The 26,057-nt window shown below is 53.0% G+C and overlaps 4 protein-coding genes and 1 long non-coding RNA gene across 21 annotated transcripts in view; 3 read left to right on the top strand and 2 right to left on the bottom strand.

Moving 5' to 3' along the window:
* The window catches only part of TJAP1 (tight junction associated protein 1), a 37,061-nt gene extending 30,803 nt beyond the window's left edge, over positions 1 to 6,258 (top strand). For all 16 annotated transcript variants that reach the window (XM_015857759.2, XM_015857761.2, XM_015857751.2 and 13 more), the window contains 2 exons: positions 527 to 610; positions 2,250 to 6,258. In XM_015857759.2, the coding sequence (XP_015713245.1) occupies positions 527 to 610; positions 2,250 to 3,566 (1,401 nt within the window). In that variant the 3' untranslated portion in view covers positions 3,567 to 6,258. The remainder of the gene's footprint in view (positions 1 to 526; positions 611 to 2,249) is intronic.
* A 1,064-nt stretch (positions 6,259 to 7,322) lies between these two features.
* On the bottom strand, positions 7,323 to 13,103 carry LRRC73 (leucine rich repeat containing 73). Its single transcript, XM_015857764.2, has 6 exons — positions 12,572 to 13,103; positions 11,984 to 12,144; positions 11,067 to 11,189; positions 10,201 to 10,301; positions 9,429 to 9,612; positions 7,323 to 7,786 (listed from the first exon to the last, which is right to left on the bottom strand). Exons 1-6 carry the CDS (start codon positions 12,841 to 12,843, stop codon positions 7,716 to 7,718), a joined length of 912 nt encoding a protein of 303 aa, XP_015713250.1. The 5' UTR covers positions 12,844 to 13,103; the 3' UTR covers positions 7,323 to 7,715.
* Positions 13,104 to 13,229: 126 nt separating this feature from the next.
* LOC116653204 lies at positions 13,230 to 17,805 on the top strand. The gene is made up of 3 exons (XR_004306699.1): positions 13,230 to 13,429; positions 14,996 to 15,135; positions 17,054 to 17,805. It is a non-coding gene; the product is annotated as an uncharacterized LOC116653204 (long non-coding RNA).
* On the bottom strand, positions 17,629 to 22,357 carry YIPF3 (Yip1 domain family member 3). The gene is made up of 9 exons (XM_032443784.1): positions 22,247 to 22,357; positions 21,970 to 22,176; positions 21,789 to 21,895; positions 21,662 to 21,707; positions 20,980 to 21,072; positions 20,507 to 20,638; positions 19,889 to 20,002; positions 19,349 to 19,472; positions 17,629 to 18,127 (listed from the first exon to the last, which is right to left on the bottom strand). The coding sequence occupies exons 1-9, from the start codon at positions 22,307 to 22,309 to the stop codon at positions 18,006 to 18,008; spliced, it is 1,008 nt and encodes a 335-aa protein (XP_032299675.1). The 5' UTR covers positions 22,310 to 22,357; the 3' UTR covers positions 17,629 to 18,005.
* A 39-nt stretch (positions 22,358 to 22,396) lies between these two features.
* On the top strand, positions 22,397 to 25,705 carry POLR1C (RNA polymerase I and III subunit C). Of its 2 annotated transcripts, none has more exons than XM_032443785.1 (9): positions 22,397 to 22,508; positions 22,582 to 22,653; positions 22,750 to 22,857; positions 22,949 to 23,081; positions 23,642 to 23,761; positions 23,977 to 24,129; positions 24,265 to 24,414; positions 24,941 to 25,057; positions 25,397 to 25,705. In XM_032443785.1, exons 1-9 carry the CDS (start codon positions 22,440 to 22,442, stop codon positions 25,513 to 25,515), a joined length of 1,041 nt encoding a protein of 346 aa, XP_032299676.1. In that variant the 5' UTR covers positions 22,397 to 22,439; the 3' UTR covers positions 25,516 to 25,705. The 2 variants fall into 2 exon arrangements, with proteins under 2 accessions (XP_032299676.1, XP_032299677.1); XM_032443786.1 differs by having other exon boundaries at positions 25,282 to 25,705.
* The last annotated feature ends 352 nt before the right edge of the window (positions 25,706 to 26,057 follow it).

Genomic DNA, 26,057 nt, shown 5'->3' with positions numbered 1-26,057 from the left:
AAAGATCTGATGTTTGATATGTTTACTTTTCTAGCATTTAAGTTTAAGGTTTGACCTGTGCCCAGGCTGTAGTAACCAAGTGGTCATTTAGTTTAGAAATGGGAGGAAACTATTGCCTTTTCCACACAATAATGTAGAAGTTCCTAGATTTTGTGTGTGTTTCTATTAACTGCTCTCAGTTCACTTCAGTCTGTCTGCAATCTGCCTGATATTGAGCAGTGTCTGCAGGCATGGCTGAGAGCTCCAAGATGGGTTAGCAAAAATCTGATGGGACTCTTGGAGATCAGTTCCAGAAAAGGATAGGAGTTTGATAAATAGAGAGAATATAGGCCTGGAACAAAAGTTGAAAGGGACATGGCTGAGTTGTAAGTAGTACACAAGGTGTGGAAAGGAGAGAAAGGCAGGAGGCACCCTCAGGAGAAATTCATGATGTTCCACCTTCTGTTTGAAGTTGGCGAGGTGGTGTCATTTCAGGTAAGAGATCAGCCTGACACTGTTGCACACCTGTGCTCTTTTTTTTTTCCAGGAACGCTATCGACAGGACTGTAACCTTGCGGTACAGCTGCTCAAGTGTAACAAGTCCCACTTCAGGAACCACAAATTTGCTGATGTGAGTAGCAATCCCAGTCAGGTGGGAAAGAAGGGCTTATGGTTTCCACCTGTCTTTCCAGCTTTCTCTGTAGGGCTATTGGCCTCTCATCCTTCAGCCTCAGGCAGAGTTCTGGGGGTCTCCTATTCCCACTCCCACCAAGAAGGCAGTGCAGAGACTCTGACAGCTCCTCTTTCACACCAGCTCCATTTCGCAGCGTAGCCAAGAGCTGTTATAAAAAGCACAATAGCCTTGAATTTGATCACCTGCTTGATTGGAGCTGGCTAAAGGACAGACCTCTCTCTTACCCTGTTCTGTCCTCTTTCCTTTCTTACCTGGCCACATGCAAAGGCCATGCTGTGTGATAAAGAGTCAAACAGCAGTATGCTGGGCCTGCTTCAGTTCTTGCTCTGATGAAAAGTTTGGGGGACAGCATTCAGAATATCTTTTGGGTTTCCTGAATGAGAGATGTTGGTGCCAACATATACTCCTGCTTGAGAGAGCTCATCCTGCCCTTGGGATAAGAAAAGGTGGAGGTTAGGCCTTTCGTGTTGGTAACATCACTCATTTGATTGGGAGTATCATTCAGGCGTTTAACCCATCTCTCTCTTTTTCTGTGCCCTTAGCCTTCAGCCCTACTTATGTTCCTTTCTGCAAAACCATGTGCTCATCTTTAGTTACTTAGCAGGTGACCACCGTGTCCCCCTCCCCCATTGTGTCCCAAATTAGCACTCTTGAGGTCAATGTATCAGTTACTGCTGGGGTAACCTTGACCCCTCTCCCAGCTGTCTCCCTTCCCCAGGGCTTTGAATTCTGCCCCCCAGAGTGCTGCATCCTACATGGCTGCCACTGGAGGGGGTCGGTAACGAGCCACTCTGCAAGCAATCTGCCTCACAGCCAGCTGTTCACATGCACTGTGCTTCCAGCTTTGGATGAAGTTTCCTTCTGGCTGTGACAGGACGGGCCTTGCTGTGCCATGGAGTGGCTTGTGGAGCTTTGTTCTCCGTTCTGGTGCATTTGTTAGGGCAGTGGAGAGAGCAGTAGCACCCATCTGCAGGACAAGGAGCAGTGCTTAACTCTGCTGGACGTTGGTCCTGAGGCTGTGGTAATAAATAAGCCCTGTGTTTGCCTCTCTGAAGAGGAGAGAGTTGACAAAATGGGATGAGGTGAGAGGAGTCAGTGGGAGCAAGGGAAGGCATCGATTGTGATCTGTGGGCAGGCTGCCAAGGCAGCAAGGCTGTAATTACTGCATTTGGGGAGCACTGCAGATGTGAGCACTGGGGGCTGTGCAGTCACTTCAGTGCAACCACAGATTTTCCACAGATCAATTGACCTCTCTCTGGCATGCAGTGGCTGGGCCTTGTCTCTGTGCTCATAGGCATGACCTGTGACATTATTTCTTGGTTGGTTTTTTTTTTCCAAGATGGGCCTGTGAACCGTGGCCTAGAAACATGAGTGGTATGACAGTTACAGAGCCTTGTTAGTCTGTCACATGCAGCAGGTTCTCTTTTGGAAAGAGATGCCTACCCCAAGGCAAGGCAGGTAAACGTTAGTATTGAGATAAAGATTCAAGATGAAGATTGGCTGGAAAAGGCAGGTTTTTTGGAACTTAATGACTTGTGTGTAGGTACTCTTCTAATGTCCTGTTTCTTCTCCCTAGCTTCCCTATGAGCTGCAGGATATGGTCAATAAGCATTTGCACAGCACCCAAGAGTCTGCAGGGCCTGCTCAAGAGGCAACCCACACCTTGGCACCATCTGATGTTGTGCCCACCTCAGTCATTGCCAGGGTTTTGGAGAAGCCAGAATCTCTGGTGCTGAATTCAGCCAAGTCTAGCAGTGGCAGCTGTCCTGTGGCTGAGGATGTCTTTGTGCATGTGGACATGAGTGGAGCCCCTCCTGAGGCCTGCAGCAGTGCAGGGCAGATGAAGAAGGAGGGAGGGGAAGTCGGGAAGCAGCAGAACGGTGGCTGCAAGCCACAGGGCAGTGTGGAAAGCATGCCGGAGGATGTGCCAGCCTTTGAGAAGCTAAGCCCATACCCTACACCTTCACCTCCCCATCCTATGTACCCTGGACGGAAAGTAATTGAGTTCTCTGAGGACAAGGTAAGGATCCCAAAGAACAGTCCCCTGCCCAACTGTACATATGCTACGCGCCAGGCCATCTCCCTCAGCCTGGTACAGAGTGAAGATGAGAGCTGCGACAGGCACCGAACGCTTCCCAACAGCCCTGCTTCAGAAGGGCGCCGCTCGGCCTCCAGCTGTTCCTGTCAGCAGTCCCCCAAAGCAGCCAGAGCTCATGGCTCTTCCCAGAGCAGCCCCTTCAGCAGCCCTCCCCAGATCCCGAGCGCCTTCGCCAGTTCTGCCAGCTCCGAGGAGGACCTGCTGGCCAACTGGCAGCGTATGTTTGTGGACAAGGCACCCCCCACCTCAGAGCAGGTGCTGATGAACCGTACAGCATTCAGCCGTGACACAGCCCCCGAGCTCCAGAAGAGGTTCAGCCGCTCCATGCAGGAGCTGGATAGAGCAGCCTCTGCCTACTCAGATGGCGAGGAGTCTGCTCAGAGCTGCAGCTGGACCGTGAGCCGGGACTCAAGTGTGGATACAGACAGCACCGAGTCCAGAGCTCGCAGGAGTCATTTCTCCTCTGACTATGGTACAGATTTCTCCCAGGATGAAGCCCAGAAGCTGTTGCAGGGAAGCGGTGGAGGCACTGCTGAGCCTGGAAGTCCACCCCCAGAAAAGCACAAGGACTACGTGGACCTTGGCTTGCCTGAGAGCCCAGCCGATGAGAGAGAGTTGTTGCTCCAGGGAAGCAAGGAGGGTAACCAAGCAGGAGCTCAAGAGGAAAGCGGGGAAGGCAGGGTCAAGCCTCCCTTTAGTCGGCCGCACCGCAGCCCCAAGAGAATGGGGGTCCACCATCTGCATCGCAAGGACAGTCTGACACAAGCCCAGGAGCAAGGCAACCTTCTCAGCTGAGGCAGGGGACGCAGCAGCCACATGCTGCAGAGCTGTGGGATGCCTCCGTCTTTCTTCTGAGGGAGAAACTTCTCTCAATGCCCTCCACCCTAGGAGGAGCTCTGGGCTCTGCTCTTAAATGATGTATTTATTCTCTTTTGCTACCTGGAAGAGCTGGGCTTCCTATTCCCTGGCACCTCAGACCTGCAGTACTAGCACATGTGCGGAAGCACACCCACAGCCCTGGCACACTCACAGCTCTCTTCACAGCCTCACACTGGTGCCTGTACCAGACCTTGTTTTGGTACCCACGTCCTGGTGCCTCTCCTCTCTGAGCTCCCATCCTCTCTTTCTCCTTCCCACTCAGGTACCTGAGGCCCCGGCTGCTCCCATACTGGTGCCTGCAGCTGCTCTGCTCTCTTTCAACTAGTGCCAACAGGGCAGGGTGCCTGCATGGTGGTGTCTGATTCCCTGGGAGCCCCCAAGGGCCATGAGAACTCTCCCAGGGGATGGATCTGGGCCCTGGGGTGTATGCTGAGGATGTTGGTTTCTTACTTTCCTGCTGGGTTTTCCCCCCAACCCCCTGGGTTGTGTTCTTCAGAATCTGCCCCTACAGCTCCCCATTGCTCGGCTCAGCACCTGGTCCCTATTGAATCGAGTGCAGGGCTGTGCTGTGACATTCAGCTGAGAGGCCTTGGGGAGCGAGGGGGGTCAGTCCCTTCCCAGGCAGGGACATTGCCCTGTGGGCCATGCGGTTTATTTGTGCGTCTCCTCCCTCACACCTCTTCCCCCGCTCTCTGTGCTGTTGTTTTGTTTGAATGGTGCTGACGCCTTGCTCTTGGGTGGGCTTCTTTCTTCTTTCCAAGCCTTTGGTTTTGGGGTGTATTGGTTTTTGGGGTTTGTTTTTTGTTTTGTTTTTCTTCTTTTCCCCCCGCCCTGCATAAACAGACACAGTGGTTGGCAGCCAGTCTGTTGCCTGCACTAAGGGTGTGTTGGGGGTGGCTCAGCTCTGAGCTGCGCTTCCCTCTGATCCTGGCCTTCAGCCTGCAGAAATCCCTCCAAACATAGGAAGGAGATCTTGCCCCTGGGGGAGTGAGGCGTGAAGGATGCTACTGGGATTTGCTGGGCAGGGCTTTGTGTACTGTGGGGATGTGAGGGAGCTGCTCCCTGCGTCTGCACTACCTCACTCCTCAGTAGCAGCCCTCTGCCAGTCTCTTTGTGCCCCACTCTGGGGGCTCCAGGGCTGGCTTTGGTGCTTCCACTCCTGAGCAGGGCCTCTCTGCGTGTTTTTCCTAGTGTAGTGTGGTATTATGTGATTCTTCTTCACGGTCTCGTGTGCTGTGTCTTTCAGGGGGGAGGGAAAGGGAGAGGTCTGTAGATGTAGGTATTTTTTTTTGAGGGCTGACAAAGCCTGGTATCCAGTTTTTAATTTAGTCCTGTGCCCCTTGTCCGTGTTTCATCCCCAGCCCAGGGGTGTGAGGCAAAGGGCTGGCCTGCTGCCTCAGCTGTGCTGCCCCCACACCAGCTGGCTGTCCCTTAGCTTGCTGTCTGTTTTTTGTGTTGCGTTTGTGTTGTCTTCCTGCCCTACTCCCTTAGTTCTTTGCTGTCTGGCTGTGCTGGAGAAGAGCAGCCCACTGCCCAGGAGGGAGCTGACAGCAAGAGATGCAGCCAAAAGCTGCCCAGGGTTCCTGCTCCCCTCCCAGACCTCCATCTTGCCAGAGGGTCACGCTTGCAGCTGGGGGCAGCCATGGCCCCAGCTCCAGCCTGGAGGCTCCAGGGCCAGTGAAAGGGAGCTGCAGGCCTCTGGGGGCTTGGTGTGCCCTCGTTAGTTGGAGCTGCTGCCTATATGCTTACCTTCTGTCCCACCTCCAACAGCTGTGGAGCTCAATGCCGACCTCCGAGGTGGAGGTGGGACTCAGTATTTTACTACAGTATTTCACTCAATTCCTGTGCAAACAGGCTGGTGCTGAGAGCAGAAGATCCCTTTTAGCTTGCAGGGCATTATTTCCTGTCCTCAAAGTTGCAATGGGATCCTTGCGTTTGCTCTCCCCTGCCACCATGCTGCTGAATTTCTCCTGCTCTTCTGCAGCAGTACTGAGGGCTTTCACCTGCAGCAGCCACCACCTCGTGGCCCATGGACATCACCTGGGGTTGGGTGCTAGTGGTGTGAGCTCCTTGGGCTCTCAGAACACTTGTAGCACATGTGGGACAGCCTGTCGGATGAGGCTGGTTGATGTGGGTTACCCATACCCCTCATTGCAGCAGGGGGGCACTGCCCTTCAGGGCTCATCTTTCCTGGTGTGCTGGTCAGGAGACAAAACCCATTCTCTTGCTGAAACTGATGGTGCTGGGCAGAGCTGGGCTGCCCCATGCTTTTGGTCTCAGTAAGCTAAAAGCACAACGGAGGAAAGAAGGGTGGGAAAGGAGTGCCCACAGCCTTCACACGCATTCGTTTCACTGGCAGGCAGTGAGGGGGAGCGGGCAGCCTAAGGAGGAGCAGAGCCCCCTCCCAGCCAGCAGTGCCTGCCCTCTGCTCTCCTCCAGCAGTGTTGGCTCCAGGGCCTTGAGCTGACCCAACTTTCAGTGTCCCAACTCCAGACTGTTAATCTGTAACTAATGTGTTTTGTTGTTATTTTTTTTCTTTTTTTTTTTTTTCTGAAATTTTCAAACTGATGTATATTTTAAGACCAGAAATAAACTATTTTAAAAGTAATGGGTGTGATGGCTGTAGCATTCTCTCAGTATTGAACCAGGCAACTTTGGAGTTGACAGGAGATACTCAAACAGGAAGCCTTCTTTGTGTGAGAGAGTGTTTTTACAGGTTACTGATACCTCACTTCCAAGAGTTTTGTTTCCGTGATGAACTGTGCTGCAGGGGACTCTGATGAAATCTCCATCTCACATGTTACACAGGTGTCTGCCTTCTTGCAGTACTCTGTTTCCCAAGCTCCATCTTCATGGCGACAGGAGGAGACCCTGAGCACCTTGTGGTATAGGTGGATGGAGTGACACAGGAAGTGTCTTGTTTCTGTGACTCCATAATTAATGATTTTATTCTGTGCTCCCCTGAACAGCAGCTGCTGCCACAATTTAATCTTCCAACCTAATACCAGTCATGAAATACAATCTTCTTCCTTACTGCACTTCAGTGCAGGGGACACATGGCTACAAACTGCCATACCAGTGCTAGTTGGAGCCTTCACCATAGTTAGGCTCCAGCCCTCACTTCCAGCAGAAGCAAAGGCCTGGAGGAGAGCAAACAGGACTATGCTGGGCCGCACTGCAGGACCAGGCAGGAATCTCCTCCAAGGGAGCTCTGCTCCCTGTGGAACAAAGGGAGGAGGGAAGCTCGTGTCCTTCACCCTCTTGCAGCTGGGATCCAGGATCTTGTGCTTTAGCAGGAGCTTGTGCATTCCACCAGGGGCTGACTGGGCTTGTTTGATGTATGAAGGAAGCTGTCAGCACCTCATACTCCTGCAGAAGCCTGTGCCTGGCAGCCTAAAGCTGGCACCCAGCTTCAGCAGAAACTCACCCCCGGGTGGCAGTGTGCCTCTGTGTCCCTTGCCCCTGTCCTGCGAACTGAGAGTAGCACCTGCAGCAGGCTGGTACTCACTGGGGCAGGGCAGCACGGAGCCTGGCCCTGGGCGGTGCTGCCACCTGCCGCTCGTGCTATGCCCCTTCCAGTGTCTGTGAGAAGCAAAATGCCCGTTTTTAGCACCATTTCTGGCAGCACAATTACCTTGATGTAGCGGGAGCGGAAGGACTGAGGCAGCTGCGAGCAGTGCCACATCTGTGACCTTTATAAAACTCTGATTGCGACAGCAGAACAAGCAATAGAAAGACTGTCTCTTATACACATCTGAATAAATACAGCCTGCGCCCCGCAGGGCACAGCCAGGCATGGGGAGAGGCAGGGCAGTGTGAGCGACACATGCAGCAACCGGACAACCACAAGCAGCCGACGGGGCGTGTGACGACACGGAGATGTGTAGAGGTTCACTTGGACCAGGCTCCAATGCTCAGAGAGTCAAAGGAGCATCGACAGGACGTGAAATGCGTGAGGAGACCCCAGGGGCAGCTCACCGGAGGCATGGAGCTGGTGGGTGTGTGCCCCCCCGGTGTGCCATGCGTGCGGCACTCTCCTTGGCAGAAGCAGGCAGAGTAGCCCAGCTACATCTCTGTTTCTGCTAAGAGGCTGTCACCGAGGCCTGACGTCATCAAGACCATCTGGGAGCTGGGATCTGCGGTGAAAGGGAGAAAACAGTGAGATTTTGGGGCTGCGGGAGGACTTGGAGCTGCTCTCCAGATCCAGAGGTGAGGATGAAGGACTGCAGCCCTGCAGGATGGAAGCAAAGTGCTGAGAGGATTTGGGGATTAAGTAGGAGCTATGCCTGCTCAGGTCACGCAGCTAATGGGGGAGGGGGGCCACTGTTATGAGGCATCTGGGCAGGGGGAAGGTAAAGAGAGCTGCAAGAGACCAGGGTGAGCACCTGTATTTGTTGTGTCCCAGCAGCCTGGGGTACTCAGCTGTCAGGAACATAGCTCTGATCCTCCTAGCCCCCCTGCACCTTCCTGACACATACGTGCAGTTACTGGTCCTGCTGACCCAGCTGTGTGTTTAGTCAGCTCTTCCCCATTAAACCTGCATGTGATGAATGGAATCATTTCAGCTCTAAAGCCAGTGTCCAGCTGGGATGAGCTGTCAGGCAGCCCACAGCCTGAATCCACCTAGGGTGGTAACACAGCCTTCCCAGGAAGGCAGCAGGCAAACAGACATTTTGTGGCAGCAGAGATCTGGAACTCCTGCTTTGCTTTGTTGCATGAACATAGGGTTTGTGCAGCCCTCCTCAGCCTGGCTCCAGGAAGGTGAGGACAGCTTTCTGGCTTTGCAGTACTACGGAGCCCCAGCCAGGAGCTCGGCAACTCTCCCCTGGCCAAGTGACTCTGGTGCAAGAGGATGGGCATGCACACCAAGTCAGAAACCAACAGAGTACCAGTTTCTCATCCAGAATACTTTACAAACAGCAAAAAAACCTGTTTTTTCTGGTTGTGATGGGGGAGATGTTTAGCACCCAAATGCTTTAGGTCCAGATCATACACATTCAAAATTGCTGTGGGGAATCTGTTACTAAAAACTGGGTCCCGAACTTGGTCAGAGCTGCCAGCAAGGGAGATTTAGGGCTCTAACAACCGAAGAACCAGATGTTTTGAGGTCCTTAGAGTGGTTGTGCTTGTCTGCTAGTCTGCTAGTAGAACGGGGAGGAGGGAGGAAGGTTAATTAAAGATTTGAGGTAGGAGGGAAAACAAACAGACCGACCAACCAACCAGCAGGATCATAACGCAGATATGACAACATACAATATTGTGTACACGCACACAACAGCCTATTGGTATGTCCTTCATATACCTTCATTTCTATTACAAGCCACTGCACAGACAGGCTGTGGCACCTGGCTAAACTCTCACAAGCTTGGGCCACAGGGACAGGATCCTGTGCCAGTTCTGGAAGCAGTGAGGAGTGACATGAGTTTTGGCTAGGATATCTGGCAAAGACCCCTGAGATTTTAATGTTCCTGCCCATGGATTTCAGACTGCATAAAGATTTAATTCCTTTAGCATAGGGAAAAACACCTCTGAGATACTGTTCCTACTCTCTGCTGCAGCCGCATTGTCCTTGTAAGTTCCTTTTCCAAGCATGGCTCAGCCCAACACTATTAAACGTGAAGGTCATAGCTAAAGGCTGTCTGGATTTCAGCTCAGGGGGATAAGGGACAGATATCTCAAACCAACCCCACCCTGAGAGATAAATGGCACTAGGAACCACCCCATGCACCCCCTAGTCCTGCCTTCCAACCCCACTGTGCCAGGCCCCAGAGCTCTTACTGTTCTGGCAGATCCAGGGGTTCTTCTCCCTGGCTGTGACTTCACGAGCTTCCGTTTCCTCTTCTTCCTCGCCTTCTGAGAGCAGGTCAGAGATCTGCTGCTGCAGCTCAGGACTGATGTTGTTCTCTGACAGGATGAGTGTCCGTAGGGCCGTGGGGTAATTCTCTACCATGTCTAGCAAGGTCTGAGCAGAGAGTGAGATAAGCAGACTGACGAGAAGCATAAACAGCAGCTAGGTTCAACAGCAAGAGTTTCAGCACCATCTTCCTGCAAACTCCAGCCCTTCCTCTTCTTACCTCCACTGTCCCTTAGCTTTGACCTCCCTTTGCCAGACTTTCTGAGAGCCTGAGGACTTTCCATCTTCTTGTGGGAAGAGCTGAGCCTAGATTTTCTTGCTCCATCCAAAGAGAAGTGGACTGCTCTACACCCTGTTGCTTCCACATACCCAGGCAAGTCCCATCTCTCAGGGGAAAGCCTATGCTACCATGACTCGGCCCCATCTGTACACAGTGCTTCAGCTCTGATCCTCCGCTACAAATTCACTAAACACAGTTATGTGACCTTTCCCGGCTGACTTGAAGGAGGCAAAAGAGCCCTAGGGCTGGAGATGTGGCTTCTAAGTTCCTCCTGTGGCTGAACGCAACAGGCCAGGGGAAAGCGGCAGCAGCACTTCTAGGTGGAAGGGAAGAAAGGTGTTCTGCCTCTATATAGATGGTCAGGACCTGTGTCCTTTAGACTGCAGTGATGCTGTAAGAGTAACAGGTTTCCTTACCTGGGCTGATTGGTTGGTGAGTCCTGTTCCCTCCAAATCCAAAACTTCAAGGGTTCGACTGGAAGCCACAGCGACAGCAAGCATCCCTGCTACCTGGTCACCTAGAAGAGAAGCAAACCAGGGCTGTGAGCAGCACCTGCTCACATACAACCCCTGCTCTTGTGGGGTTGGGGCTGTCATGGAAACACCCTCTGCAGATTTCTGCCATTGGACAACTTCTGGCAAGTCTTGGCTACCTCAGGAAAGGAAAAGTTAACTGAGGGAAATGCATTTTATTCCCCAAGGATCTGCATCTGCCCACATCTCCTTCCTACTCAAGGCTGTGAGGACATTTCATGATGCACTGTAAGGACTTGGAATAGCCTAAGGGAAAGTTAGAGCCTGGCTGAGGCCTGTGCCAGCTAATGGGCTGTCACCTTGGAAAGCAGGGAGACTTCTGGGGTGGATGCAGCAGGACTGGGAGCATTAGAGATCAATGCCAGTGAAGGAAAGAGACCCCAGGGTGTTCTCTTGGCATTTCCTAGGGACACAGGACTATGACACATCCTCTCCTGAGGAAAACCAAGCTGACACCAGGTAACACCCTGGGGCCTTCACTGCTCTGGAGGGTGACCTGGTCTGACAGGGTCTGGTAAGGTAGAAAGTGCCCAGCTGGTGCCTGGGTTAGGGACACACGGCCTGGTCTCCTCCTCACCACCCTGCAGTAGAGCTGGAGAGAGTTGGTTTCTATGGCAACCCATGCCAGGCTCTCCTCCCCCCAGCTCCACAGAAAAGAGAAGGGAGGAGCAGGGGGCTGTAAAGCCACCAAAGCAAACAGCACAAACGTGGGCAGGTGGGAACACAGTATTCCTTGGTCATCTGCTTACCCAGGGGGTTGTAGTCCAAGTTCAGCACTCGGAGCTGGGAGCTGTGAGCCACAGCGATGGCCAGGCGGCCCCAGCCTTTGCTTGTGACACCCGGGTTGGCACTCAGTGTCAGTTCCTTGAGGCCTAGAAAGGGGAGAGAAGCCAAACCAGAACCTGAAGGTCACCAGAGCAGTCAGAAGGGAATGAGTTCAACTAACCAGGAGGTGTGTCCCCTGTACTCCAACAGGCTAAAGGGTTTGGAGGAGGTGGCATGAGGCGACAGGTCAGCAAGGATCACAGGGACAGCCCATACCCAGGTGACCAACTCAGATAACAGTACCAATGGCACTGTGAGCATGGGCAGGCAAAAGTCTGGGGAGAAGAGGTCAAAATCACTCTGAATGCCAGGGAGAGGGGTGGTGTTACCCAGTATGTCATAGCTCCCCTTTTAAGTGGGGCCTCAAAGCTCTAGAGATCATCCTCTGCAAAGGTCTGAGCACTGAGGCTCTGACCATCTACACACTCCATGTGTGCACTCAAAAGCAGGGATAATTTCTGGGTGCTGACAGTAAAGCCAAGAGTGAGGTGAGGAGCACACCAAGTATTTATCTGTGGTGATTATCAACAGGCTAGTGCAAAATAATAAATGAAAAGCCCAAGCTGTCCCCTCCTCCAGTTTCAAGCACTCCTGTCATGAACCAGAAGCAACCTGTTGGTCTCTGAGCAACAAGCTGCCTGCAGGACACATGATAGCAGAAAGCCCATGGGAACTGCTCCTCCATCACTTGGCTTTTCTGTTTTACCTGAGTTTGGAAAATAAGTCCCTCAGCCCAAGCTATGGAACCTGCCTCTCCCAGGGCTGAGGATTTGTGGCCGTGTCTATCTGCTCCATGTAAAGCTCCACTGGCTCCCATGCAGCCCACAGCCCTCGTGCTTACCAGACTTAGCCCCATCAGGCGGCAGGAGTCCACAGATGAGGTTGATGCCTTCATCACCCAGCATGCAGTCTCCCAGATCCAGAGCCACCAGTGAGGGATGGATGGAGAGCGCAGGGTTGAGGAGAGCCAAGCCTGCATCCGTCAGGGGACTCCCATGGAGGCTGCAGAGGTAAAAGGGAAATCAGCGTGGAGGCAGCCCAAGGGCCAGCTAACCCCACAGGGAGGGAGTAGAGNAGACAGATCCTAATGTCAGATGGGGAAAACGTGCTGGGAAGGCCCTGCAGAGGGGCTCAGCCGGCAGCTGCAGAGGCACTGCTCTCCCAGCAGGGATGAAGGGGAGCGGAGGACGCTGACAGGGCTCAGGGAGGTGCTTACAAGCACCGGGGACACCCAGGTTTGGGGAGACAGAACCGACACCACGGCAACCAGCCGGGAGCAGAGCTAGCTCCCCCAGCCCGGTGAAGGGCACCGGGTCGGTGTCTGCAGCGTCAAGGACGTTTCTCGTCACGCCGGGGCTGGCTGGGAGCCCCCGTCCCCATCATGCCGGGCAGACCCGGCCGGGCACCCCGCCGCTTCCCCGCTACTCACAAGAGGGACTGGACGGAGCGGTTTGTCTTCAGGGCCTCGGCCAGCTGCTTGACGCGGTTGATGTTGGAGACGATGCCCAGGTTGAGGTTGAGCTGCGCCAGGGAGCGGGACTCGGCCACCCCCCGGCAGACGTGCCCGAAGTCTCGCTCCGAGAGCTGGCAGCCGCGCAGCGACAGCAGCCGCACCGAGTTCTCCCGCAGGCTCTCGCAGATGTCCCGGATCTCCGCGCCCGACAGCGTCTCCCCGGAGATCTGGATGGACCCCGGCAGCATCTTCCGCCCGCTCGGGAAGGCGCAGCCCGCCTACCCCGCGGCGCCGACAGGGAGCGGGCCGGGGCGAGTGCCAACGCCGCCACCACCGGGCACTGCCGGCCCGGCCCACCGCGGCCCCGGGGGCGTCACCGCGCTGCCTTACCGGCGGCCGCCGGGCCGCCCCGCTCCCCGCATCGGGCGGCAGGGGTCCGAGGGAGCCATCGGCGGGGGCCGACCCGGAGCGGGGACGGGGAGGGAACGCGCCGCTCCGACCTGCGGCTCCAACCGGGGCCGAGCAGCTCCGCCCCGCCCCGCCCCGCCCCGCCCCGCCCGCACCTGCGGGGCCGCCCCTCCCGTCCCGTCCCACCCCACGCTGAGCGGCTCCGTCCCGCCCCGCCGGCCGCGCCGCCATCTTGTGCCCCGCCGGCACTCGAGGCGCATTGGGGTGTCCGCCATCCTCTGCTGCTCAGAACAGAACAGCGGTGCGGGACAAGCCCAGAGAATGGGCCGGAGCCCATGGGCCATGCTGTACCCCACAATGATTGATCCACTGACACCCACTGCTGTTGGGTGCTGGTCCAGGTGCATGTAGCACAGCGCTGTGCAGGTCAGTGTGAGCCCAGGCTGGTGCTCTGCAGGCGGGACGGGGCTTTTTACAGTGGGTTCACAGCACGTATGGAGGGCGAGGTGGAAGGTTGGGCTGGAGGCTTCTTGTTGCCCCTTGGTGGGGTTGGAGTTCTGCTGGGCCCTGCTGGCCGAGGTGAGTGAGTGTCTGGGGGGGAGTGGAACGAGTTCGTGTGGGGCGGATGGCCCGGGGGGCAAAACCTGGGGCCGATCTGACAAAAATAACTGTGGGAAAAGGGTGAAATGCTGGCTTCCCTGGCTGGCTGCATTATGGCGTGAAGATGTGGAAGCCTGCACACAGCTGAGGTGGTAGCGCTGGGGTTGTGAGGAGCCCCTGGTGGATTAATTTAGTGTGATTTCCTCTCTGAGAAGTAGGGCAGCATGTGAAGGGTTCTGGGCCACGGCTGGGTGCACAGGAGAAGCAGAAGAAATGAGGGCATCTATCATCCTTCCAGTGGTTTCCTTCCCGCAGCAGGGAATGATGTGTGCTGGGTACGGCCTGGAAGGAGGGGGTTGGGGGCATGGATGTGTCCTCAGGCAGCAGTGATGTGCCTCAGGCTCATGGTAAGGGAGCAGCCCTGCCCCGTATCATGTCCCCTGCCTGGTGCCAGGAGGTAGCTGGAACATGTGAAGGGGGTGGGGAAGTGCTGTGTGTTTGCTCACCTCTGCAGCACACAACCTGATAAGAGATGTGAGGGGTGTCTGTGATGCCCTTTTAATTTTCTGGATCAGGGAATTGCTCTTTTCCATGTTCTTGTAATGCTGTACTTGGAGAGAAATATGATGCAGGGCCCCCGTTGTTTCAACTCCAGTGAGCTGAGAATGGAAGCCAGTGATGTGGAAATTAGGTTAAACCACATAAGTAGGCAGCTTTCTGCACATAGCTAATCTGTTAAGGAGGAAGCCTGGCTGCTGTATATGGCAGGACTCAAATGAATTCTAGTCCACCGGGTAACTAAGGGACAAACCCAGGCTCCTCTGCTTTGCTTTCAGGCCATGCCATGAGAGAGGAGGGGAAAAATAGAATGTGGAGGGGGTTGTTAAGCAGTTTTTGTTGTGTGAAATGGAGGAGCAGGTCACCTGAACCACTAGCTACGTGTTCTGTCCTGGATGAGACGGTAAGCAGCAGATGAGAAGCTGGACTCTGATGTCAAAGACTTTGACTGCAGCCAAAGGTAGGTGTCACCATGCACGTTGCATTTCCTGTTGCACATGGGTGCTTGGGCTTCGAATTGCATCTGCAGGCTGCACCAGGAGTGAACCACAACCTGGAAGTATATCTGTTCTGGGATATGAAAAGCAGCTGTATGCATCCAGCAGTGCAGTGCTGGTGATAGCTTTCAAAAAAGGACTTTCTGATCTATGATGCCATTAAACGGTTCAGGTGAGAAGGTGATCCTGTGTATTGCAGGGCTGTGGTACAGAGTGAATGTCATAATGGTCTGCCTAAGTAACAGCTGCTGATCAGCACAGGTTGAGTGGAAGACTGCACTTAGTTTCACTTGACAGTCACCTCCAGGCACTAATGAACCCATGCTTCCTTCGGCAGGCTATTATTAGAGAGGCACTTGGAAGAGAGCCCCTGGGATACGTCCCACTTCAGTTGACAGCAGCAGCCTTGAAGCACTGCTTAGGGCATCAGCCTGCCTTTGAAGCTCTAGTGATGGCATCTCCGGTGCATGTAGTCAGGTGAGAGCACATCAGGGAGATGAATATCCTGCCTTGCTTTATGCTCAGATCCATTGGGATTAGTGGTACAGGAGCAAGGGGTTCAAAGCTTGACTCACTAAGCCTCACTGAGGGCTTTGCGGAGGCAAACTTGGCAGTGGTATTTTGTCAAGAGCTGGGTAGTACTTCCTTGTCACGTGCAGTTAGCCAGCAGGTATGAGAAAGGTGATTCATTGTTTTCCTTCTGGGGCATGGAAGGTGAGAGCTGACCCCCTAGGCTGATGGCATTAATGGCTAACACATAAGTAGGGAAAAACAGCAGGTGATGAGCAGTTAGAGTGAGATTAGACATAGGGGGGAAGACACATGGGAGAACACACAGCATACCTATAACCCAGAACATAACTAAGGTAACACTAAGCGCAGCAGCTATGAGCTGTAAGAAGGGTTGGTCTCCCAGGTACTGCAGAGGAGAGGAGACCATAGCATTTTTACCTTCCTCTTTCTAATGTGGCAGCCTTGTATATTTATTTCAGCTTTTAATTAAAGGGTTTACAGAGTTCTTGTAGCATTACCCTTCCTCAGCAGCTGCACCTGTGAGGAATTACTTCAGATTTGCTGCAAGGGAAGAGGGAGAAACTTATTTTAGATTTCCTGCAAAAGCCACAGCAGGAAGCAAAGGCATTAAAGGTAGAGTGTCTGGCATGATGGGGATGTAAGACTTGTGCTGATAACTAGAGGACTTGTGTAAGGCTGACCTGCCCTCCCACAGGGACCTGACTAAGGCAGTGAGCTCAGCGTGCTCTAAAGAACTGCAGCACACATGCATTTCTCTGCAAAAGCATGTTCCCCTCTGTCAGCAAAAGGAGAAAGGCTGAATCTCTCAGCAGAGCACCAGAGTTCTGGTAGTACAAAGTGTTTCAAGCTCCAGCTGCTGCACAGAGAACAAACTGGGTCTGAGGAACTGGAGCAGAGCAAGTCCCACAGCATCTGAGAGGGAGGTTTGTCATTGCTCTTGTCATCTGTCCCCAGCTGACAGGACACATAAGCTGCACAGGGACAGCATGAAGACTTCTCTTGTAGCATTACTGTGCTTTGAGTGAAAACACGGGGTGCAGCTTTGTTGTTCTGACCTACCTAAATGGCAGGGTGTAGAAAAGGAGCACAGCTCTTCTCTAATGATGCCCACAGATCAGTGGTGGTATTTTGGCCGAGTGGCTTTTCTAGTGGCAGTCATCTCTTTCTCCTTTCCTTTTCCCCTGCCTGCACTTGAAAAGTTTTCACCAACAGAAACAGACCCATTCTATGCTGCCAGGGCAAGAAGTGTGTCAGAAAATTATAAGCTAACCTCCCATAGGGTTATAGTGAGGGGAGTGCCAGACTTGTAGCATTACGAACTAATTCTTTTAAGTTTGAAAATAATGGAAACTGTAGGTGCTGAAAGTGGCTTAATCGCTCCAAGTAACATGGAGGTTGATGGCCCACATAGTGTAGCTGATGCTCCCAAGCAACTTGTTCTTGTGTTCTTCAGCCAAAATAAGTTGGGAGCTGGGGGAGAAAGTCAGAGAATGTGTCTACTATGCACGTGTGAGCAGATTAACTTCTTGATCTTGGGAGGGAAAGAAATAATGAACTCGGGAATAAGCAACAGTGGAAAGGAGGTCTGTGACTGAAATGCTCAAGTCCTGTCTGGTGACACTGTTGTAACTGGAGCAGTCTGACTGCAGTAGCTGGCACTGTTTTCCTCTTTTTCATCACGCCTTGGCTCTAGTTTGAATTTTATCTCGACAGTAGTATCCTCTCCCACTAATAAAACAAAGGGGAGTGCAGTTCTGCCATGCTATCTGCCTTGTGCTGATTGTAGGCACATCCGGAGAGGACTTTTTGTCTTCTCTCCAGTATGAGTGTCAGCTCCTTAGGTGTGGCTCCTTTCTTCCAGGACAGACGGAAAGCCAGAAACCAGCTGACAGCTTAACACTTTCAGACCAATGAGGGAAGACTACAGCTGAACTATTCAATTGTGAGTTACAGTGCAGGTAAGCCTAGCCTGGGCTGTTCTACTTACTTCCCTTTCCTTAGTGGAGCCTCCCTGCTCACAGACATGCTGACTGCAGTCAGAACTGCTATCCCAGAGCAACTCAGGCAGGGGAGTGATACAAAAACATACAGAAAGGTGTGAAAACACAAGGACAGATACATTTCTGACATGTACAGGAGATGGGATAGTGAGGTGAGATAGCAGCTTGACCAAATGGAAAGAGAGGGATCAATCTGGAACGTGACAAGGAAGAGAATATGGTTAAATATCGTAATGTTTCTTAAAAGTCTGCAGTGTAGCTGAAATCCTTTTTAGGCTATGGAAAAGCTGCCCGAGACAGGTCATTTATCCTGAAACACTTGGAAATGTGACAGCACAAAAGTGCAGAGTTATGTTTTGAGTCTAGACAAGATAAATCAGGGCATAGAGACCCCAAAACACTCTCCCATTACATAAGCAGGCTCAAACATAAGACATCATTCAAAACCAACATCATTTAATTCTTCCCTCTTCAGGACGGGAACAGAGCAGACACTCCTGGGGTTACATGAGCAAGCAGAAAGAGGGGTAAGGGACTAACCGAGCTAGGAAATCCCAGCTAAACATGCAGGCAATAGAACCACTCTACTCAAGACAGCCCAGATCTGGGTGGGTAGAAGAGCGTAGTCCTCCTGAGTCATGGAGGTGCTGTCCACGCAGCTGTGCAGAACTGCAACCCAAAGGACAGTCCAGGAAAGCAAAACAAAACTAAGTCTTATCCTGGCTGTTCTGTTCCTTTCCTAAGAGGCAGCAGGCTGCTGCAGCCCTATGCAGCCCTGAAAGTAGTGAAGGAAGCAAGTCCGAAACTGTGCAATTACAGGGTCAATGCATTGGCTTTGGCTGTTGTGTTTAATACAGCATTGGAAACAACTGGAATGTCTCTGGCAACTCTCTGAAATGGTGGCATGTTGGGTCCTTCTAATGTGTCCAGGATACCTGCAGGAAACAGGAGGAAGAGGAGAGTGGCAAGAGTTAGTTCAGAAGCAGGTGCTGTGTTTCTTCTTGCTTTTCTCTCTGGCCAGTGAGTGGCAGAACTCAGGACATGGAGGCAATGGGAGGAGACATCTTGCCCCTCAAGAATAAGCAGCAATAAACACCTCCAACCAGAGACTGCAGCATGCAGACCAGAGTTTATCCTTGGGACAGGGGAACATAGATCCTTTCTCTTTGAGGGAGCTAAATCCAGCCCCTTGTCATTTGACCTGAAGAAAGACGCTGCTAGGGGCTCTCCTCTGCCAAGGCAGCCTGGCAGGTCATTTCCCCGCTTCACTCCAGCACATACCCTCCTCTTAGAGCAACTGTTTGCTTTCACCTTGAGATACACCTGCAAGGCTTATATCAGAATTACAGTTGGAAGTGCAATATGGAATTTTTATCACTGCACTGCAAACAGACCATATTTGGCAGGAAATGCAGATGCTGATGGAAGTGTTCTCCAGTTCCTGTCAATTACCCTCTCAAGACTGATCATCAGTCACGGAGATCCTTGGAGAAAATTGCTTGGAGTATATTCTCACATATTTCATTTGCTGAGAAGTTGCATATTAGGGCTGAGAACGTTGGCCATGAATAGGGAGCCAGGAAAGAACAGTGTTTAGCTCCAAGAGGACTTGTGATGCTGTGCCAAAATTATGCAGGTTTCAATCTAATAATTTGTTAGGAGAAAATCAACAAAACACAAAGACCACCCAAATCTGTATAACCTGGTAAAAAGTACTGACTGCAGAGGATGCAGCTTTTGCTGTCTGTGTTGTACAACTTAAGATAATAAAGGTGTTAGGTAAAGAAGGAAGGACTTTCATGATACGTTTCCTGATCAGAGTAAAGCAGCCTGATTTTAGCAAGGATCAGGAAGGGACTGGATAACTGCATAAGAGAAGCAGTCACTGCTTCAACGCTTGACTTGTGGGGAAAGCCTGCTTGCAGCTTGTCTTAAGTACGAGAACTGCATACAGAGACTACCCCACATCAACATGCTGACCTGCTTTGACACCTTCTGCTAACTATGGTAGTGCAGTCACGCTTGGGCCTGGAACTGGCCCAGATGCCCTTAGGTCAGTTCCAAACTGCCTGTCCTTTCTCTCTGAGAAAGGAAGAAGCACCACCTCCTCCTGCCCCACATCAAAGAGGTACTGCCATCATGTTTCCCTTGCTTACCTTCTACCACCTTGTGATAAGCAAAGTGCAGATAGAGGAGGAAAAGCATATGCAGAGCAGCAAGAGTTCCACACAGGATGAGCCGCTGGGTGTGCCCCACCGTGCGTGACACCAGCACAGCAACCTAGGAGAGAAGTGGAGATTTAAGGGATGGGAGAGCTGCAATATCAGCCTCTGGCACTGCAGTCAGGAGTACACAGGAGGATGGGCTAAGCAGAGAGCCAGTGGGAACACTGCTCAGAGCCTTCCTCACAGTTGGCACTAGGAAATCTGACTGTTTTGGGTAGATGAATCTTGCCCAGTTTCACTCAGTGTTAAGGGGGCTCAGCAAGTATCTCTGGAGCAGCGGGGGACATAAGACAGCAGGCTTCCTGCAGCTGTTAGAATGGGTGAGGACAGTAAGCCAGGCCACACACTAATAGCCAAATGGCCCAGAAGCATCAGGCTTTCTTTAAGCACCCTACCCAGCTGTGGAATCACTTGACTGGCCCAAGGAACAGAAAGCAAGAAACACTTCCCTCTGGGCTGCCAGTCACTTACCATTCGCAGTGTAGAGAGTCCACCAACGACTAACCAGAAAACATAGAAGAGGGAATGGAAGTGGATATTATAGGTGACAAGCAGAGTGATGCAGTGTCCAAAAAGGCCATAGCCCTGGCAAAACAAACACATCCATGTTACAGTTGTCACTTGCACACAAAAGGTTGTTGAGCAACAAACAGCCAATGCTTGCAATGTTTCAGCAAGGCACTACTTTGCAGACTGCACACTCCGTGCTAGAATGTCAACCAGCACAACAGATTTAACAGGAGCTCACACCCAGCTCATCTGTCAGAAGGATTCACAGGACTGTTGGAGATTGCATCAATCTAGGAAATGCAAGGAAAAAAGCCTCTGATCCCAGAAAAATGAGAATCTCCCCAAGAGGAAACTTGCAAGCACTAACAGCTGCTCTGTGCCATCTCTGTGTCTGGGACAGATCAGGTCCAAAGATCATCCCGGATTCCAAGTTGTCCCTGTGCAACAAGGTTATGGTCATCTGGGACCACTCATTTACAAAGATGTTTCCAGCTCTCTGGGAAGAGCTCACAGGTTACCCTCCCCTCTGGAACACCACGCAGCCAGCATCCATCCTGGGGCAGCCCCATCCGTACATACCAACAGCGACAGCATCTGCACCATCGTGATTTGGGCATTGCACAGATATGCCAGGAAATAGATGAAAGAGGAGACTCCCAACCAGTAACCAAAGCAGGTGCCAATGGCTGTGCCCATCAGTGTGCCTTCCCTCTGTGGAGACAGCAGCAGGACAGAGAGAACTCAGAGCAAGGGCCTGCCAGCACCTGAGTTTCACTGCAGAGCACCCAGAGCCTTTCATACATGTATACAAACAGCTGGCTTAACAGCAGGCAGGTTGCCCCACGACCTACACCCCATCTCTCCCAGCTACAGAGCATTGGGACTTTCTGATGCAACTTTCCTCCCCTCTCCAAAACCAAAAGGATCTTCCTCAGATCAAATCTGCTTTTCAGCTCTTGTGATACAGAAGAGGTTTCCTCTCCCTTTCCAGTGTCATTATAGCAATCCCAAACCCGGTCAAAGCACAAATGAATCACTGAGACTCGCCATACAATGATAGTGTCCGAGGTCTTCATCCCATGCAACAGGATGGCCACCAGCGTGAAGACCAGCATGAGGGGTCCGTAAAGCTCACCTGCAATCTTCTACATGTAAAGAGAGAGATGAGGCTTAGTTAGTGCTCCTGTCTTCCAGGCTCTCCACCCTGAGAGACATAACGAGCATCTTGGAGACTTTTATCACCCGAGGAGCATCTGCAAGGCCACTGCTGACAGAAGCCACACAGAACAGACTGTGATGAGTCAGAGTGGTGTTCAACAGGATGCAGAAATGGGCAAAGTGAGGTCTAGAGTTCTACAACTGTACCAGCGTTAAGGGTAGCAGGAAGGTAAAGGCAGCGCTGGCACAGGCTGTGCAGGGCAGCGGTCACAGCAGTGAGCTGGCTGGAGTTGAAGAAGCATCCGGACAATGATCTCAGCTATATGGTCTGATTTATGGGTGGTGCTGTATGGAGCCAGGTGAGCCTTATGAGTCCCTTCCAACTCAGGATGTTCTATGATTACAATTCTATGAGAATGGGGTTTGGAACAACCATAGGAAAGGGTTTACTGATACTTTGAGGGAGGTGAACATCTAACAGACTTGGATCCTTAATAACAGGCTAATTACATCTGAGGGGTCTCTGTGGAACAGTCACTCAGGCTGTGGGGTCTGGTTCAGTGAGAGAGAACTCACCTGTGGGAAACTGATCATCTTGACGGGCACCATGGACTCCAGCAACCTGCATTACGGCACAGCGGGGAACGACATCAGGACAGTCATTAAGAAGCAACAGATCCCGTGCACCCGCTGCCCTGCCCACCTGGTGCGCACTTGGACGGGCTCCACGTCGAAGTATGGCCGCAGGATGTCGATGTTGGCGTAGAGGCTGAACGCTTTGGACGCCTGTCGCTTCCCCACCTGCCACATCTGCGGACAGAACGGTACGTGCAGCGGCGGGGCCGGGGCCGGCGGGGCTGTTGGCGGCTCGTGAGCCCACTCACCTGGTCGGCCACCTGCCGGCCCAGCTGCCCCTGCAGCCCCTTCATGCCCAGGAACTCGCCGTCCTCTTCCCCGCCGGCCCCCGCCTCGCCCTCCGCCTCCTCGTCCTCCTCCTCCTTCATGCGCTGGTGCATCTCCCCCATGTCCTCGAAGCTGGAGCCCGACGTGTCGTCCATGTTCTCCATGTCGATGACGGCCGAGCCGCCGCCCTGCTCCGATGCACGGATCGTCAGCGCCCGCTCGGGCCCCTCTGTCCCCCCCCCCGCGGGCCGGCCCCACCTGCACGTTGTCCTCAAAGCCGCCCCACTCGGCGGTGCCGCTCCTGCCGCCCGCCGCGGCCATAGCGCCGGTAACGGGGGACGGCAACGCGGATGTGACGGTCCGGCCGCTCCGTGTCTCGCGAGAGCCGTCAGTTCCGCATGGCCGCCTTACGTGCGGCGGGGCGGGGCGGCGGCGCGTCCTTCCGTCGGCGATGGCGGCCCGGCGCGGCACGGACGAGATGCGGGAGCGCGTGGTGCTGGGCGAGTTCGGCGTCCGCAACGTGCGTGGGGCGGCGGGACGCGGGGCGGCTCCCGCATCACCCCCCGCTGCCTCACGGGCTGCGCCCCCCGCAGGTCCACACCACTGACTTCCCAGGCAACTACCCCGGGTACGACGACGCGTGGGACCAGCGGCGCTTCGAGGAGGTGAGTGGGAGCTGATGGAGATGATGGAGCTGATGGAGCTGCTGCTGCGGGGCCCCTTGTTCGGCTCCGTCGTGACGCGGCGCGGTTCCCGAGCAGGGGTTCCGCGTGGACGTGGTGCGGGAGGAGGACGGCGTGCTCGAGTTCGACATGGTGGGCATCGACGCGGCCATCGCCAACGCGTTCCGCCGCATCCTGCTCGCTGAGGTACCGCGGGGCTGGGAGACATGACGAGTGGATGGTCCCCGTGCGGTGCCCTGCTTGGCGGCTTATCGCCTCGCTCTGTCGTCCCCCCGAGGTGCCGACCATGGCTGTGGAAAAGGTGTTTGTGTACAACAACACGTCCATCGTGCAGGACGAGATCCTGGCGCACCGACTGGGCCTTATCCCCATCCGGGCCGACCCGCGGCTCTTTGAGTACAGGAATCAAGGTGAGGGGCTCGGGTCGAACAGCGGTGGGGAGGGTGGAGCCCATAACCAGGAGCTGGGGTCACACCGTAGGATCATGAAGGCCATCAGGTCCAACGATCCCACAACATACAGGGACTCCTACATCTGACCAGGTGCTCAGAGTCCTGCCCAGCCTGGCCTTGTAAGTCTGCAAGGACAGGGCATCAGCCGCATCTCTGGGCAGCCTGTTCCAGTGCCTCACCACCCTCATTTTCACCACTCTCACTCAGTAATAGACTTTTTCTTTATCTCTAAAGTAAATCTACCCTCTTTAAGCCTCAAACCGTTTCCCCTTCTCCTATCACAGCAGACCCTGCTGTAGAGTCTGTCCCTTTCTTTCTTGCATGCTCTTCCTAGGTGCAGAAAGGCCGCTTCCAGGTCTCCCTGCAGCTTTCTCTTCTCTAGGCTGAGCAGCCCCAGCTCTCAACCCATCCTCGTAGGAGAGATGTTCCATCACTGGGTCATTCATGTGTCCCTCCCCTGGATACACTTCAACAAAGCAGAATTCACTTCCATAAAGATACTGTTTTGCCATTTCCAGGAGATGAAGAGGGGACGGAAATTGATACTCTGCAGTTCCAGCTGAAAATAAAATGCAGCCGGAATCCTCAGGCAGCCAAGGAATCGTCTGACCCAAACGAGCTGTATTTCAATCACAAAGGTGAGAGCTCCTTGTGCCTGCCCTAAAAGTAGGTGCAGCTTTCTGCTTTTTCTCTTGTTCATTTTCTTCTTTCTCTCTCTTGGTGTTTTGCCTTGTGAGCAGAGACAGCTCATTTCCTCACAGTATACATAGCTTGCTTGTGCCATCTCCTATTCAGGTCAGCAACCTGTTTTCTGAGGCAGCAGCTGGCTGATGCTCGTGGTTTCTTTTGGCAGTGTACAGTAAGCACATGACATGGGTTCCCTTGGGGAATCAGACAGACCTCTTTCCGGATGCTGACTTCCGACCTGTCCACGACGACATCCTTATAGCACTGTTGAGACCTGGGCAGGAAATAGATGTGCTCATGCACTGCGTCAAGGGTGTAGGTGAGTGCTGGGTCTGAGCTGGGGAGTGGGTGTGCTGGTGCTTGGACTCGAGCACAGCTGTGTGATGGGAAACACTGGAGAACTAGCTTGACCCCAAGGCCTGTCCTCATCCTTAATTCTGAACTCTTTGTGCAGGTAAAGATCATGCCAAGTTTTCTCCTGTGGCCACAGCTAGTTATCGACTGCTTCCTGACATCACTCTCCTGCAGCCTATCGAGGATGAGGCAGCCGAGACGTTACAGAAGTGCTTTTCCCCTGGAGTCATTGAGATCCAGAACGTCAAGGGTACTTTCTTTCCAGCTGTAAAGTGCCTCGTTCCTAACAAGTCTTAGCAGTGACTGAATAGAGACAGTAGAGATTGTAGTCAAACCTTGTTGGGAAAATAACACATTGCGATGTTGTCTTGCTGATCAACAACAGTTGGTGCTGTTTTGAGCCTGGTTGTAGTGGCTGAGTGGCTGTCACACACAAATGTTTTTAGCAGTGAACTGAGATCTCCCTGAAATGCTTATGTGTTGCATGCCTGTCTGTAGAGCCCTGTGCTACTGTTAGGTGTCTGGGTAGCGAGCTTGCTCTTTGTAACAGCTGAGCACGGGGAGGACTTGTGTCCTGCCCAGGAGCACATACAGGCTTTGTGTTTGGCTTAGAACTGTTCGAGGAAATGAATTCTGCCAAGCTGGAGTTTCATGTTAGGGATGTGCTAATTATATGTGGCTTTGCTGCCTCTGCTGCTTGAGGGGTAAGTACTTTTTGTGACCCCAAGGTGCTCATCTGCTGCCGGTGCCCACCTTGTTTTGTCTTCTCCTTTTAGGAAAGAAGGTGGCAAGAGTAGCCAACGCACGGTTGGACACGTTCAGCAGGGAAGTCTTCCGACACGAGGGTCTGAAAAACCTGGTGCGCCTGGCCAGGGTGCGAAATCATTACATCTGTAAGTAGCCTGTTTTGTGCAGAGCAGAGTGCCCAGCCCGATTCTGCTTTGTACAAACAAGCAGGGGCTGGCCAGTGTGCATACCTTGGTCTCAGTCTTTCCCTTCTACTTGGCATCGTTATTCTTCCTATGTTTGTATTCCTCTGGGGAGCTACTGAGATAGTGGTTTGGTGCAGCTTTGGGGTAGGATGTGTTTGTGCTTCTTGCTGGCTTATTTCTTTCAGCTGCAAAGGTCTGGCTTGCTGGAAGTGCAGCATAAGGGAAGATGAGGAGCAAACGCTGGAGCCAGCCGCAGGCTGAAGCAGCGCAATGGCCGTGCTGACTTCTGTCTCTGTGCAGTTTCAGTGGAGTCGACAGGTATCTTGCCTCCAGACGTGCTGGTGACTGAAGCCATCAAGATACTGATGGGAAAGTGTCAGCGTTTCCTGAATGAACTGGATGCTGTGCCAATGGAGTGAGTGAGCTGTACAACCAAGAACCCTGTGCTGCTGTTTTGGGCTTCTTGCTCTGGCCGGCAGGAGTGGTTCTTCTGCCCTAGGCATGAATTTGGAGATGGATTTTTTTAAGAGCCCTGGGACCATCTCTTTGTTTCGTGTGTGATGAGCCTCAGTGAGGAGATGCACTGAAATAAAAGCTTGCTTTTACCTCTGCCTGCTTCTGTGCAGTTAACAACTGTGAGACTGTACCATACAAAAATAAAGTGGCAGCAGGGCTGAAGCCAAGTAATACTTGTTTTAGAATGCAGGCAGTGTGTGAAGAGGACCAGTAAGGCACTGTAGTAAAGCTCTTAGCAGCAGGCCCATGAGAACTGAAGTCACTGTCAGTTTATGTCTGTTTTGAAGATGTCTCAGTGTGGTAGCTGGGTTGTCTTATAGTACTGGGCTTCTTTGTGTAGTAGGGATGGTGGGGTTTAAATACGTGCTCTAGAATCCACAGGGGGGATTTGAACCTGGGCCTCCGTGTTGCAAGCGGCACTTCTACCACTGTGCCACCGGGGCAT

The sequence above is a fragment of the Coturnix japonica genome, chromosome 3 (genome assembly GCF_001577835.2).
Source record: "Coturnix japonica isolate 7356 chromosome 3, Coturnix japonica 2.1, whole genome shotgun sequence".
NCBI classification, from domain to species: domain Eukaryota; kingdom Metazoa; phylum Chordata; class Aves; order Galliformes; family Phasianidae; genus Coturnix; species Coturnix japonica.
This window is presented reverse-complemented; position numbering and strand designations above follow the sequence as displayed.

Excerpts from the sequence above, each read along its gene's own strand:
- YIPF3 (XM_032443784.1), bottom strand. The coding sequence starts at position 22,309 with ATGGCCGCGGCGGGCGGCAGGAGCGGCACCGCCGAGTGGGGCGGCTTT. Across the intron at positions 21,708-21,788 it reads CCCGTCCAAGTGCGCACCAG|GTTGCTGGAGTCCATGGTGC; the intron begins GTGGGCAGGGCA and ends GCCGTAATGCAG. Across the intron at positions 20,639-20,979 it reads AGACCTCGGACACTATCATT|AGGGAAGGCACACTGATGGG; the intron begins GTATGGCGAGTC and ends CTGTCTCCACAG.
- LRRC73 (XM_015857764.2), bottom strand. The coding sequence starts at position 12,843 with ATGCTGCCGGGGTCCATCCAGATCTCCGGGGAGACGCTGTCGGGCGCG. Across the intron at positions 12,145-12,571 it reads CGCTCCGTCCAGTCCCTCTT|CCTCCATGGGAGTCCCCTGA; the intron begins GTGAGTAGCGGG and ends TTACCTCTGCAG. Across the intron at positions 10,302-11,066 it reads CTTGGACTACAACCCCCTGG|GTGACCAGGTAGCAGGGATG; the intron begins GTAAGCAGATGA and ends CTTCTCTTCTAG.
- POLR1C (XM_032443785.1), top strand. The coding sequence starts at position 22,440 with ATGGCGGCCCGGCGCGGCACGGACGAGATGCGGGAGCGCGTGGTGCTG. Across the intron at positions 22,509-22,581 it reads GCGAGTTCGGCGTCCGCAAC|GTCCACACCACTGACTTCCC; the intron begins GTGCGTGGGGCG and ends CGCCCCCCGCAG. Across the intron at positions 23,082-23,641 it reads CTTTGAGTACAGGAATCAAG|GAGATGAAGAGGGGACGGAA; the intron begins GTGAGGGGCTCG and ends TGCCATTTCCAG.